This window comes from Pagrus major, chromosome 10, assembly GCF_040436345.1.
Source record: "Pagrus major chromosome 10, Pma_NU_1.0".
Classification (NCBI taxonomy): domain Eukaryota; kingdom Metazoa; phylum Chordata; class Actinopteri; order Spariformes; family Sparidae; genus Pagrus; species Pagrus major.
The window spans coordinates 3,427,486-3,441,734 of NC_133224.1; the positions used below are offsets into that span (position 1 = coordinate 3,427,486).

The 14,249-nt window shown below is 42.9% G+C and overlaps 1 protein-coding gene across 1 annotated transcript in view; it reads right to left on the bottom strand.

Moving 5' to 3' along the window:
- Nucleotides 1–2,918: 2,918 nt before the first annotated feature.
- Nucleotides 2,919–14,249, bottom strand: part of dachb (dachshund b) — an 85,526-nt gene continuing 74,195 nt past the window's right edge. Inside the window, exons 10-12 of the mRNA XM_073474432.1 lie at nucleotides 14,036–14,206; nucleotides 11,943–12,008; nucleotides 2,919–4,527 (exon numbers count right to left, since the gene is read on the bottom strand). Coding sequence (XP_073330533.1) covers nucleotides 4,490–4,527; nucleotides 11,943–12,008; nucleotides 14,036–14,206 — 275 coding nt within the window. The 3' untranslated portion in view covers nucleotides 2,919–4,489. The remainder of the gene's footprint in view (nucleotides 4,528–11,942; nucleotides 12,009–14,035; nucleotides 14,207–14,249) is intronic.

The following is a 14,249-nucleotide window of genomic DNA, read 5'->3' on the forward strand; positions in this document are numbered from 1 at the left end:
GCTGGACTAGTGTCGGAAAAACGTAAAACATACAGGAGTGTCAGGAGTCCCAAAATGTACTTCTAGGTCTTTGAGGGTTAGGAGTTGAATAAACAAAAAAAATATATAACTACAACTCTGTTCTGCTGCGTTTCTGCCCGCTAAAATAAACCTTGGATGTATTTTATGTTCCGACTTTGTTTGAAGCAAACGGAAGAAGAAGAAGAAGAAGAAGAAGAAGAAGAAGAAGAAGAAGAAGAAGAAGAAGAAGAAGAAGAAGAAGAAGTGAGTCGTGAGTTTTCAGGTGGAATTCCTCCTTTTAAAAATCGATGATAAACCTTTTGATGATGGGTCGCTGTTTGTCCCAGACGTGTTTCTCACTTTTTATCTTTTCATTACCCATCATCCTCTGCCCCTCTCTCCATCTTCGTTCTTTAAGCGCACATCATTTCATCATGTTACACCTCTGTCTCCCCCACCTCTCTTCTTCCTCCCCTCTTCCTCTCCACCGTCGCCTCTCGCATCCTTCAATCTCTTTTCCCCCCTCCCGCGCTGTCACCTTTTCATCCTTCCTCGTTGCCTCCTTCGCTTTCTATCCATCCTTCTTCATCTCTGGCTATTTTTCCTCTCCGTCCATCGCTCTGTGTTTCTGCCTCCATTAGGGGGAAATGGAAAAAGTGACATCAGCTATTTGGTAAACGGAGAGAGATGGAGACGGAGAGAGAGACAGAGAGAGAGAGAGACAGAGAGAGAGAGAGACAGAGAGAGAGAGAGAGAGAGAGAGACAGAGAGAGAGAGAGGAGATGAAAACAGAGGATAGAAAAATGGAGAGCAGAGATCAAAAGAGTGACATCAGGGGTGATTGTGAAAGAGAGAAGAGGAAAGGAAGAAGAGGAGGGAAAGAAGTGAGGATTAAAGACGGAAGTGTGGGGGAGAGAGAGCGGGCGAGAGAGGTAGACATCCATTAGAGAGAGAGAGTGAGAAGGAGGGAAAGGCTTCACCTCATTAACCTCGTAATGCAGAGTAAATATACAGTCTAAATGGAACATAGACGACGTGTGTGTGTTTACCGTGCGAGTGTGTGTGTGTCCACCGAATACATTACCAGAATACCAGAGTGCCTATCTGTATTTGTATTGTGTGTGTGTGTTTGTGTGTGAATATCATCTGAAATACCACAGTGTGTGTTCGTGTGTGTGCGAGTGTGTTACAATCCCAGAAGGATAATTTGACATCATGGAAAGAGAAAAGAGAGAGAATGTTATCGGATGAATTTTTTTTTTAAATGTTAATTTCTGCAAATTTGGCAACAACCGATGACTGATGGATCAGGCCGGTGTATTAATGAAGAGACACCGAGATAATTGGTTCTTCAGCTCACAAACACACCGTTCAATTTATTTAAATCCTCAGAAAATCTGCTGGTCACTGTAGTTTCTAGCTGATGTTACTCAAACAGGAGGAAATATTGCATTCGTTTGGGACTATTTTTCCGCAGGTTGGCATTTGTGTTATCGAGTCACACTAGCTGTGTTTCCATCAGCTTATTTCTGTGTGCATTTTGAAGTATCACATTAGAGAAGGATGATGTAATACAGCAAAATGTAGTTTTTTTTTGAGAAATGTTATAAATGTTAATAGCAGATGGGAAAACCTTTTTCCAAGGATGAAGACGGAGAAGTTGTTTCTGTTGTCGGCGTCTTCCCAGATGTTCCAGTAACACGTGTAAACACGACCAGTGGCAACTTATTCCTCGTCTCGTTCATGGAAAAAAACAACACGGCCATTTTAAATAGAAAACGGCAACGGACAGCTGGTTTTGTTTCCTGTCTGCAACCTCTACTCCTTTTTTTATTACAGCCACGCTTAACGTAGCTTATACCACCAACTGTTTATTCACACCAGACCAGTCGAGGGAAACGCACCTAATTTTCTTTTTGCCGACGTTTTAAAGGTTCGCTTCAAATTCTCTTGTCAGTTAGACGGAAACACGACTAGTGTGGCTCACTGAAGTGTTCGTAGCCATGCTGGGGGCGAGGCTTTGGTCTGTCGGTCCACCACTGAGATATCTCAATTACTAAATAAAGACAGTACTCCGTAGACTTCAGCAGTCCACATTTGTTGTTTTAGGTGAAGCTTCCTCTCAGGAGCGTGATGTGAATGTGTGAGGTCCTCAGAACGTCGGCGATCTCCCGACTTTTCATGTGGTGCCTCAGCTGAGTCATTCATTGTTGGTCACATGGAAAATGTGTGTTTTTCATCCGTCGTCAGTCTAATCTGGCTCATCTTCACTGGGCTTTAGATGTGGTGGAGGCAGGAGTGTTTAAAATGGACTTCTAGTCCGAGTGTTTGACTTTAGTTCACCCGGTTTCATTGTTTTCTGTAACGTTTTGGTCAAAAAGGACTATAAGAGTGTTTGGTTCCAACCTCTGGAGGTGTTTCCATGCTGTACGTTTTTAATACCATCAGCAGATGGCGACAAAGTCAGAAATGTTAAAATCTTACAGGTATGTCTTCAACAGATTGCTTTGGGTGTCTTTGTAGATTTAAACAATCTGTATTTCATTTACACTTGATTGAAATTTCCACCGGGAATGTCTGATTTTTCTACAAACAAAAAAGTATCTCATCAGATTAATTTGAAAATGGCGTGTGTGTGTGTGTGTGTGTGTGTGTGTGTGTGTGTGTGTGTGTGTGTGTGTGTGTGTGTGTGTGTGTGTGTGTGTGTAAAACACCAGCAGACAGCAGTCATTATAATACTGTATATTTGCAGTCAGCTCAAACCCAGAGAACAGTGACAGACTGAGAGATCATCAGGAGAAACAAATAATAAAACAAAAACAAGAAAACTTTGAATGTCGTTTATCTATCTACACGGAATACCCCTTTAACCCCCAAATCCCACCCACCCCCGGCCCCACCCGCCCTGAACCCTCCCGTACACATTTCAAATAGTAATCAACAAATAAACAAACAAATAAAACACGCAGTGGAATAAACAAAACTGCAACACAACAGTCTGCACTCTGTAGTAGGTCAGAAAGTCGGGGGAGGAGAACGTTTCTTGTGTTTGATGGAGCTGAGGAGCGCTTGATTTCCACACCTGGAGGTCTCTTCGTCACTTCGAGGAGGGCGGTCGGGGGTTTGGAAGTTAACAAATTCAACCAAAAAGGAATCAAAGTTTAAATTATTTTTGGAAAGTTTACATCGAGGTCAGTTTAAAAACAGACAAATCAAGCGCCCCCCATCTTTACTTTGACAAACCCGAGAAACTTGACTACTACTTCCTGGTCACGGGGGAACAGGGGTCAAAAGGTGAAAAGGTCCAAAGACGAGGAAGAGAATTCAACGTACCTTTTAGGATATAATATCGTGTCTAAAAATCACTCCGTTGTAATAAAAAAAGGGTTGTTTTTTTGTGTTTTTTTTGTACTTTTGCATCATTTGAGAAACTGATTTCACAGGTTAAGGGTGATAGAAAATACTTCATACATTGAAAAGCTGCATCCAACATTTTCAGAATAATGCCTCCTTACAGAAAGAGAGAAAACAAAGGAAAACAAAGTCATAGGAGAAGCGAGGGAAAGTGAGAAGATATAAGAGGAAGAGGAGCTGATTTATAGAAAAGAGAAAGAAAACAGAGGCAAAAACGAGGAAGAGAGTAGGAGGAGGAGGACGAGAAAGAGACTTGGAGGTGAGGAGTGTACGGAGGATAAAATAAGCCAAATGACAACATAAGAAAAGTTTTCCCATGCATTTTTTTTCAGTCCCTGTACGGAAAACAAAAATGAATGAAACACGAGAGACAGAAATAGCCTCCCAAGTTGTTTTCCTCTTCAGTTTTTTTCCCTTTCCAATATTTTTGTCCACTTCTTTTTTTTTTTCTAAACCCCTCTTCCTCCAGTCCTGAGCTCCTCCGATCAGCTGATTACCGTCCAATCAGAGGGTGTTGACCGCCAGCCAATGACTGAAGTCGCGTCAAATCCAGAGGGGGCTCGAGCCTTTTTTCTTCCCGTAAATAAGAACGTGTAGTCTCTTCGTCGAACCCTTCTCGTCTTGTCACGCCGTCGTGTCATCGGACCGTTCAAAAAGTCTTGAAGTAAATTCTCCAATCAGATCGATCCGTTGTTCCCACGTGACGTCCAAACAAGTTGATCCTTTTTTCCCAAATCTGGTCCCTTCCTGCTTCGTGGTGACTTCTCCCCCCTCGGGAATGATTTTTATTGTTCAGTTTCTCGAAACAGACGAGGGATGGGAGAAGTTCCCGGTGCAGGGAGAGAAAAAGAGGAATGAATGGAGTGAAGTTTGTCTAAAAAGAAGAAATAGAAGAAAGAAGTAGAGAGACGACCCCCTCGCCCCCGGTGAGTCCAGACGAGGGGGCCGGTCTCCGAGTAGTCTCATTGTTTCATTGTGATTGCTGTGGAAACTGGGCTGGTGGAGTTCTTCTGTGCAGGAGGGGGCGGGGCAAAGGTGAGAAGGGGCGGGGCTTCAGGAGGCGGAGTCCCTCTTTCTAGAACATCATGGGGGTCTTCAGGAACGCCCGGGATTCTGGGTAAAAAAATAAAGACACGGGATTCAGTACGTAAACAAAGCATACGGAAAATGGACAACATTTCTATAATCGATTAATCGTTTTGGTCATTTTTAAAACAGAAACGTCGAATATCGTCTGGTTTGCTGCTTTTTTTTGTGCTAATTTATGATATATAATGAAGAGTTTTGGGTTTGGACTGTTGGTTGGACAAAAGAAGCAATTTGAAGACATCACTTTTCATCCGTGTTGGTTTGTCGGTTGGTTTTTCAGCAGTTTTACAGGTTACCGTTTTTAACATTGTGTGATACACTTTTGGATCTTGGACTAAAACAATCTGGCATATTTAGGTGGCTGGTATCTATGAGTGAGTACAAAAGGAGACTGTTGGATCACGCCGGAGGTATGCGCTCTACTAAGTACCATTCTAGTTTGTGTGAAAATAATCAGAAGATTATTTTTGTCCACAAAATGCCTAAAAAAAATGTCAAAAGTTGTCATATCAGTTGTTGTTTTGTTTAGTTTTTTTCCAGAACAAGAAAAACTGGCAAGTTTTTCACATTCGAGAAGCTGAAATTAGTGAATTTGGGATATTTCTGTTTTAAAAATAACTTCAAACATTTGATCAATTATCAAAATAGTTGCAGATGTTTCAGCGTTTCAACCAAAGAGGCAAAGAGGGAGGGTGACAGAACCAGAGGTTAAACACGAGTGAACAGACGGGCGTTCACTTGATGGAGTGAACTGGTGTTGTATCAGCTGGGGAACAGACTTTGACACGTGTCTCGTCTCACCACCGTGACCTGAGACGCTTTTAAAGAAGGTAGAGTAGCTCAGAAACAAAACCTGTCTACTTATTAACACAACCAAGTGTCTAACTGCCTTTCAAAGCTCTGACATCAGGATTTCTAGGTCAAATTGGGATTCTTATGGTTGTTTTTTTGCTTTGGACAGCAGCCATGCTGTTAGCAATAGCCATGTTGGCTAATATAATAAGAAAAGAAAGTAATATTTTAACTGTAATATCGATAAAGAGATAATACAAGTGAACACCCAGCCTGTTCACCCTGCTGCCACGTGGCAGGAGATCCAGAACGCCAGACTCCTGAGCTCATCCTCAACACTTGAGCTCAAGTTGGGACTCTTGCGATTGTTTTTCATTTGAACAGTAGCCACGGTAAAAACCACAGGGTAAAGCTAGGAGGGTGGCAATTTTATCTTCACTGTAAGAAATGTCAAACTGTTGTCGCTCCGCTGGTGAAACTTTTAAAAACACACAAATCTAACGAGCCACATCTGTGCACAAACTTCATGCTCCGGTCATGATTATTAAAGCAGGACGTGGTTTTTAGCTCAAAGTGTTGCATCTTGTTCTCCCTTTACGCAGCATCCGTTTGTGATAGAAATCTCATATCTCCAATTTTGCCAGGGTCGGCTCTCTCTCTCTCTCTCTCTCTCGCTCGCTCATTTCACCTCCGTCGTTCTCCTTCCGCTCCCCGTAGTGCTGTTGCTGCACCCACCCACACAGGAGCACGTGCACACACACACACACACGACGAACACACAACAGAAACACACTCACATGCACACCTTCCTCTCCCCGCGGTGTCATTGTTTTCTGCGAACGTTGCAAAGTGTTTACATTTCTGCATAACAGCAACCATAAACCTGCCCTCCCTCCTCTTTCTCCTCTTTCCATCCTGCACCTCTTTCTCCTCCTGCCCTCCACCACTTTTTACTCCTCCTCCTCCTCCTCCTCCTCCTCCTCCTCCTCCTCTGCCCTTTGTCATCATCTCACCCTCTCGTTTTTGTCTTCTATTCATCATTCTTTGTTTTTTTTGGATATGAAACAGGTTCTCCGTGTTGGAGTGAAAAAAAAAAAGAAAAAAAAAAAAACTTTCTTAAATTTTCTCTTTCATCTTGTGCTCGCCCCTGGTTTCCTCCTTCATATTCCCTGCCTTCCCTCCTTTTCATCCCTCTCATCTCCTGCCCTTCCCTATTTTTATCACTCCACGATCCACTCAGACCCCCTCCTCTCCTCCTCTTTCATCCCTCTATTCTACATGCATCCCCTCCTCCTCCTCCTCCTCCTCCTCACCTCCCCTCTGCTCCCTTCTGTCCTCTATCTGTTACTCTCATATTATTTTTATCCCGACCCATTCTTCTCTCTGTCCTCTCCTGTCCTTTCTTTTTCTCCTTTAGGCGGCAGGTTTGGCCCGGTGCTTAAAAAACTGTCCTGCAACTTAAAAAAAAGTCTCAGCTCTGATCCTCCAGCGCTGTCCTTAAAACTTAAATCTGTAACTTTACAGCTGCATGTTTGTTGTCTGTCTGGTAATTAAGGCCACAACTAATGATTACTTTCATCACTGATGTGCACAGGGGGTCCAGACTGATGGCGTCCCATCATCGCAGGGAAAACAGAAGATGTCTTCGGTATGAACAGAGATCTTCCCTGGACGAAAGGTATGTTTGTATGTAGCAAATGACAAACATCTTCTCATGTTGAAATCAGCAGGAGGAGAGCTAGTTAGCTGTTAGCAGGCAGTGGGCAGCAGAGTCCTATGCTGTGTTTGGCGACGGGAGCTAATGGAGCTAACAGCTTTAAGAGGTAATAGCTTACATATAAAGGAGGTAACAGAACTAACAGAGCTAATGTGGCTAAAATCTGGTGCAGCTAACAGCTAATGACAGGGGCTAATAGAGCTAACAGAGCTAGAAAGTGGTCTGCAGGTACCTGTGGTGTGTTTGTTTAAGGGAGCTAACAGCTAACAGACCTAATAGCTTACAGCTTACGACAGGAGTCAATAGAGCCAACAGTGCGAAACAGAGTCTGGTGGTGTGATTGGGTAAGAGAGCTAACAGCTAACAGCTATCAGAGCTAATAGATCTAACAGCTAAAAGAGCTAATCGAGCTAAAAGCTAACATAGCTAGACAGTTGCCGGCAGAGTCTCTGGTGGTGTGTTTGGCTAAGAGAGCTAACAGCTATCAGAGCTAATAGCTGACATCTAAGCTAATGGATCTAACAGCTAAAGGAGCTAATTGAGCTAAAAGCTAAGGCAACTAGTAGCTTACAGCTAACATCAGGAGCTAATGAGCATTTTACAGTAAACACGTGTACTGAAGTACTAAACTAAGTACAGTTTGTAGGTAAAAGTACTTTAGTTGTTATTTAAAAATATACTGTAACATTTAAAGATGACAAAGTAAAGAAACAGCCCTTTGATTTCAGGACAGTTTACCTTCTCTTTAAGATGGTGGTGAAAAAAAAAGTGAAAACACGGAAACAAAGCCCTGGATATGAAAAATACATGTTTTTAATGAATCTATTAATTGGCTCGTCTACAAAAGGTTATTTATTTCTGTCCGCCCAACAGTCCAAAACCAAAAGACGTGACACTTTCAACAGTATACAGCAAATATTCACATGTGAGAGGCTGAAACCAGAGAAGATAACAACTGAAACAATTAGCTTCACTTCTGTCGGCTCATCTTTCCTGTTTTCTTCTTCTTCTTTACCTTCTTTGTCACCATTCTGACCTGGCAACCCTGTTTCCTCCCCCCTCACCTCTATCTGTCACCATAAAGTACACCTCCAGCCTGTGTGTGTGTGTGTGCGTGCGTGCGTGCGTGTGCGTGCGCTTCCTGTCCTGGTTAAAAATGACACTGACCTGCCTTGTTAAAAGTCTATCAGCTGGGTGGAGGAAATGTCACCAGGTCTTGGAACAAGGTCACATTTTTCAACTTCCTCCAGAGGACTCTGCACACTCCTCCTCCTCCTCCTCCCTCTTTCTCCTGTCCTCCTTTTCCTCCTCCTATCCCATACATCCCTTTCTTTCCTTTCCTCTTGTGCACTGGCATTTCTTTTCCCTCTTTTTCCTTGTTGCCCTCTTTCTTTTCCTCCTCCTTATTCCTTTTCTTCTCCTTCAGTCCTCACCTCCACCTTCTTTCTTGCCAATCTTTTCTTTCCTCTTCCCCTTTTTTAGTCTTCTCATCCCCCTTTCTTCCCCTCCTCCTCTCAACACTTGTCCCTCTTATTTCCTTCTTTCTCCTCCTCATCCTCTTCTTTTCCCCTTTGCCCTCTTTTCCTCCCACTTTCTCCCCCATCACCTTTTCTCTCCTCTGTGATCCTCCACAGTTCCTCCCTTCTTTTTTCTGACTCCTCTCCATCTTTCCTTTCCTCCAGCTTCCTCCGTCTTTTCCCTTTGCTCCTCATCCTTTTCTACTCCTCTTTTTTTCCTTTCCTCACCCCTGTTTTCTCCTCGTCTTCCTCCTGTGTCTCCACCTCATCTTTTTCCCCTTCACTCTCTCGTGCTCCCCTCCTCCCTTTTCTTTTCTGACTCCTCTCCACCTCATATTCACAACACTTTTTCTCCTCGTCTTCTTCCCGTCCAGCTCTTCTCCTCATCCTTTCTCCTTCTCCTCCCTTTCCTTCCTCCACCTCTGTTCTCTCTCTATCCCGTCTTCCCCTCATCCTTTCTCATCCTCATTCGCCCGCTTCCCTTTTTTTCTCATCTTTCTCTTTCATTCTCCGGTTTCATACCTTCTTCTCCACCTGTTCTCCTTTCTCCCAACATACATCTCACTTTCTTTTTCTCCTTTCCTCTCTTCTCCATTTTCATTCCCTCCTTCCTGTCCTCCGTTCCTCTTTCCATTTTCTCATCCCTATTTCTTCCCCTTCTTGCCCCTTTTTCTCCTCTATGCGAGACCTTCTCTTCCTCATCCTTTTCTTTTTTACCCCTTGTGACCTCCCCATTCCTCCTTTCTTCTCATCTCCCTCTTTTCATCTTATTTCATCTTTCCTCTCCTCCACCTCTCTTTATATTTCACTTGTCTTTTCTGTCCTTCATTCCTTCCCTCCTGTCCTCCACCCTTTCTTCCCACTCCTCCTCATCCTTTTCTTTGCTCTTTCCCTTTTTAGTCCCCTTCTCATCCCTGTTTCCTCTCCTCCTCGTCCTTCCTTTCTTCTCATCTCCCTCTTTGCTCTGCCTCCTCCCGTGTCATCCCTTCGTTTCCACCTCCTTTCCATCCTTCTTACATCCCACTTTCATTCTTTTTCCTTTTCCAATTTCATTCCCTCCATCTTTCTCTCAAGACTTATTTTTCTTATCAACATCCCTCATCTTCCTTCAGTCCGCCCTACACCTCCTCTTCCTCCCTCTTCTCCCACCTCTCTTCATCTTCACTTTCTTTATTCCTCTCTCATCTTCCTCCATCTCTTCTATGTTTTGTACGGCCAATTAGTCTTTAAACAACCGAGAGAAACCGATCTTTAACCCTCTCTCTCTCCCTCTCTCTCTCAGTGTCTCTCACTCTCTCCCCTGCTCCTCATTTTTTTCCTCCCTCCCTCCCTTCTTCCTCTCCCTCTCTTTCTGATTGTAATGCGATGTCTTTCTTTGTATTCAGCAGTTTTCTCCTCACTCGTTAATTAAGAGTGTGGAAGGTGAGAGAGGCAGGGGAGAGGTGTGTGTGTGTGTCTGTGTGTGTGTGTGTTTGTGTGTGTGTGTGAGTAAACTACCGTAGGTGCAAAATGCTTTTATGGCAGGAGGGATGAGTGTGTGTTTGTCAATGTGTGTGTGTGTGTGTGTGTGTTAGCAAGGCAGCAAAGGGGTCCTACTGGGCCAATCAACATTAATGAAATCAGGTGGGTGTGTGTGTGTGTGTGTGTGTGTGTGTGTGTGTGTGTGTGTGTGTGTGTGTGTGTTGGAGTGCTTGGCTTGCAGAAGAGAGGGGATCTAAAAGGGGTCTAAAGAGGAGAGAGAGCTAATTAGAGTTCCCTGTCTCACCAGAGTGTGGATCAAACACACACACACACACACACACACAGCAAAATGCACAACTACAGGTACAGACTGCACACACACACACACACACACACACTCCCGTAGATATTCATTTATACACACGCAGAGTTTCAAGTGAAGGTTTTCAATGTCAGGGAGGACTGAGCACAGCTGGTGGAAAGAGGACGACACATGCATACTAACACACACGCGTCAGTACTGTACTTGTGAGGACCCTCATTGGCATAATGCATTCACAGGTCCACGACTCCGACATAAAGCTACACCGTCGAGGCTTCACCCTCAAGACAAGCTTTTCAGGAAATAACGACTGGACTATGTTTTCTGCACTTTCTGAAAATGTCTTCACTTGGTCAAATTTTGGAAAATGCGGACAAATTCGTACAATTTTCTAAACTGTACTCGCTCTCCAAAAAAGAGTCCCCGGAAAAGTTTTCTCATTTTCCCAAAAATGTCCTTGATTTGGGTGTCCTCATCATCGCCATCACCCTAGGGTTTTCTTTTAATGAGCATATTTCACATGAAGAAGAACTAACTGGAAGTAGTAACCTGCTATGCAACCACCTACTCAATGATAATAATTTATCAGTGCTAACGTAGCCGTACAAAGCGGTGGCAGGGACGTCACGAGCCGGCAGCTAATGAGTGTGCCACCGCAAAAGTGATGTGACACAACAGATGACAGCTAGCGTTAAATAAATATCGGAGGATATATTGGACCATTTTGCAAAGACTCTCTTTTCTTTCCATATTGTACTCTAACGTTTTCACTCGCACAATATGTCTCTACTTTGCAGATTACACTTGTTTTCCTGAACTTCTGCATCGTCTAAACTTTCAAAAAGTAACATTTTACAAAAGTAGCACGGCATCATGCTCCAAAATTCTCCTGCCATTTAAAAATCCCAGTAAAATCTGTTTTTTCTTTAAAAGATAAAGTCACAATTCTTGATTCCAGCTTCTTGAATGTGAATATTGTCTGTTTTTTTTCCTCCTCTGACAGTAAACTGAATGTTTTTGCTGTTGTGGACAGAACGAGACATTTGAGGACGTCATCCTGGACTTCGGGAAACATTTTCTGACATGTTATAGCCCCGATATAACAGCTAATCAGTTAAATCGTGAAAATAATCGATCATCGTTAGCTCTAGCCTTGATATATGAACTGTCCAAAACATGTCCTACTTTTTAAAAATGTCCTCCAGCTCCACAATTCAAACTGCTCCTCAGCGCACACACACACACACACGTCGCACACACATATCCACACTTGTACACACTGACACACACTCAATGAAATATTTCCAAACACACACTCACATGTGTGTCTGATAAGGTGCACATCAAAGGGAGGCCACAGTGTCTCTGCGTCTGCTTAATGTCTCCACTAATCTAGCCTGGGCCCCAACACACACATGTGCCCACCACGTGTGTGTGTGTGTGTGTGTGTGTGTGTGTGTGTGTGTGTCTGCCTTTGAACATGCTCGTGTACAGTGTCATACCTGTTAATATGTGGCATGTGTGTGCGTAGCAGCATGACTCTGCATGCTCGAGTGTGTCTCTGGCTGTGAGGCTGTGTGTGTTTTATGATATTTTTTTATTGTTTGTTTGTGTGTGTGCGCTCAGGTACCTTGTACAGCGCCGTTGTCTTGCTGGTTTCCATTAAGTTCAGGTTTATCCTCGGCTACAGCAGCGTCTGGTATGAAACACAAAGACAAGACAGAGTCTCAGTGGGTCGGCCAATAAAACACAAACAGCACCTTGTAACTGCGAGCGGGTCGAAAACAAACCGGCTTTACAAAGAAAACAGAGACACAAACACAGCGATTCGTCCAGAGAATTATATTTTTGGATGTTATTTACTTTTCTGATCTCTTGATGTTAATTGTTAAAACATTTTAACTGCTCTCTAAAAAAAAAAAAGGTTTTGGTATCAGAAATAAAAACACATTTGGCTGCTTCCTCACAACAAAATCCAAACTGTGCCAAAGAGTTGTTTTGGAAAACGAGGTCTGGTATTATTGTTTGCGATCCCTGTTGGTTGCCAAACTGATACTGCACCCAAAATACACATCCCTGTAGATTTAAACAGTGGCTTCAAAATGTCTGTGTTCTCCCCTTCATCACTCAAAGGAGCAGTTCACCAGAAAAATGAAAACTCACTCATTATCTGCTCATCCCGTGCTGACAGAAAGTCAGGCGAAGCTGTGGGGGTTGATTTAAAACGTAAAGACAGTAAGACAAACATAAAATGTCTCCGTACAGCTCGTCAAGCATAATACGAGTCTTCAGAAGCCCAGAGATCCAAAAACTGATCTGAAAATATGTTTTTTACATCCTTTTTTAAGTGGATATCTTCCGTGTAGCTGCTAAGATAAAAGCGCTAGCGTGTCAAGGGTGTAAATAACATCTTTTCAAATCAATTTGGGATTTAGGGTCCTCCTCCAGAGACGGACGAGCTGTATGGCTCTCCATCTACCTCAGTTGTTTAAGAGGATTGTTGTAAAGCTCCAGAAATGTTTTGACTACGAAACTTCTATTACAAAGAAAATAGTAACTCCTGCACATATTTTTTAACCTCTGCATTAATTTATTTATTTAAAAATGTCAACGTTTCAGTCAACAAGGTTTTTCACAAGACACCCGTGCACCGTAAGAAAACAAGCGGTGTTGCATGTTGACTTGGACCACGAAACTTTCCACCAGCATGGGGGTGAGAAGATGATGACTGAATTCTCTTCAAATTGCTAATTTTGTACAAAACCCAAATATAGTAGATTTCCTATCACACAAGACTAAAAAAAAACATTTAATCCTCACATCTGAGGAGCTAGAACCTTTTTTTTTTGGCTTCATTTAACCATTTTAAATGCCGATTAATTTGTTGATTATTTCCTTGAATAATCGATTAGGTGTTTGGGCTGTAAAGTGTCGGAAAATTGTGACACATCAGTGTTGCCAAAGCCCAAGATGACGTCCTCTAATGTCTTGTTCTGTCCACAACACAAAGATATTCAGTTTACTGTCACAGAGGAGGAAAGAAACCAGGAAATATTCACATTACAGAAGCTGCAATCAGAGAATTTTGACTTCTTTTCTTAAAAATAACTGAAACCGATGAATGGATTATCAAAATAGTTGGAGATTAACTTAATTATCATTATTGCAGCTCTAATGTCCGATAATCTACAATATAAGTGAAGTGCGCCGGTTATTTGAGCTCACTTGTAGTGAAGCTACACAACAGATTAACTGCAGGTTTACTGCTGCTGCTGATTACACTGATTTTATGGAAGGCTGACAGAGAAACAGCAGCGGCCTGTTAGCAGTCTGTCGTCAGCAAGAGCTCAGAGACAACAAGTGTTAGCCAGAGTTAACACAAAGCTGGAAAATCATGTCCGTGAGACGGAGGAAGGAAACGATCGGGAAAACATTTAAATCAAAGACAGTGACAAAGAATCTAAAAGCTTCGAGACAGAAAGAAAGAATGAAAGATACAAAAACAAAGATAAAAACTGGAGAACAGGAAGTGCAGATTAGAAAAAGAACCAAACAAGAAAGGAGAAAAACAAGTTATAAAGGGACACTTAAACAAGTAAAAAGAAAGGAAACCAGGCGAGTAATGAAGAAGACTTTAAGAAAACAGATGAGGCTGGAAGATAAAAGACAGGAGGGCAAGAGGACGCACAGAAAACATGCCAACAAACATCCCGTCCGTCGTACCGTTCTTGGTGTTGTTGTTGGCGGCGTGCAGCGGCTCAGGAGAGGGGGAGGACGAGGACGAGTGTTTGAGAGCGTCCTCCACTCGCTCCCTCCTCTTCGACTCGAACTCCAGCGCCTCCTGCAGCTTCCTCTTGGCCTTCTTCTCCTTCTTCAGACGCTTCTGGATGGAAGCTGAAGAGGAAACACGATTATTTTCAGTCCATCAGGTTTCTCT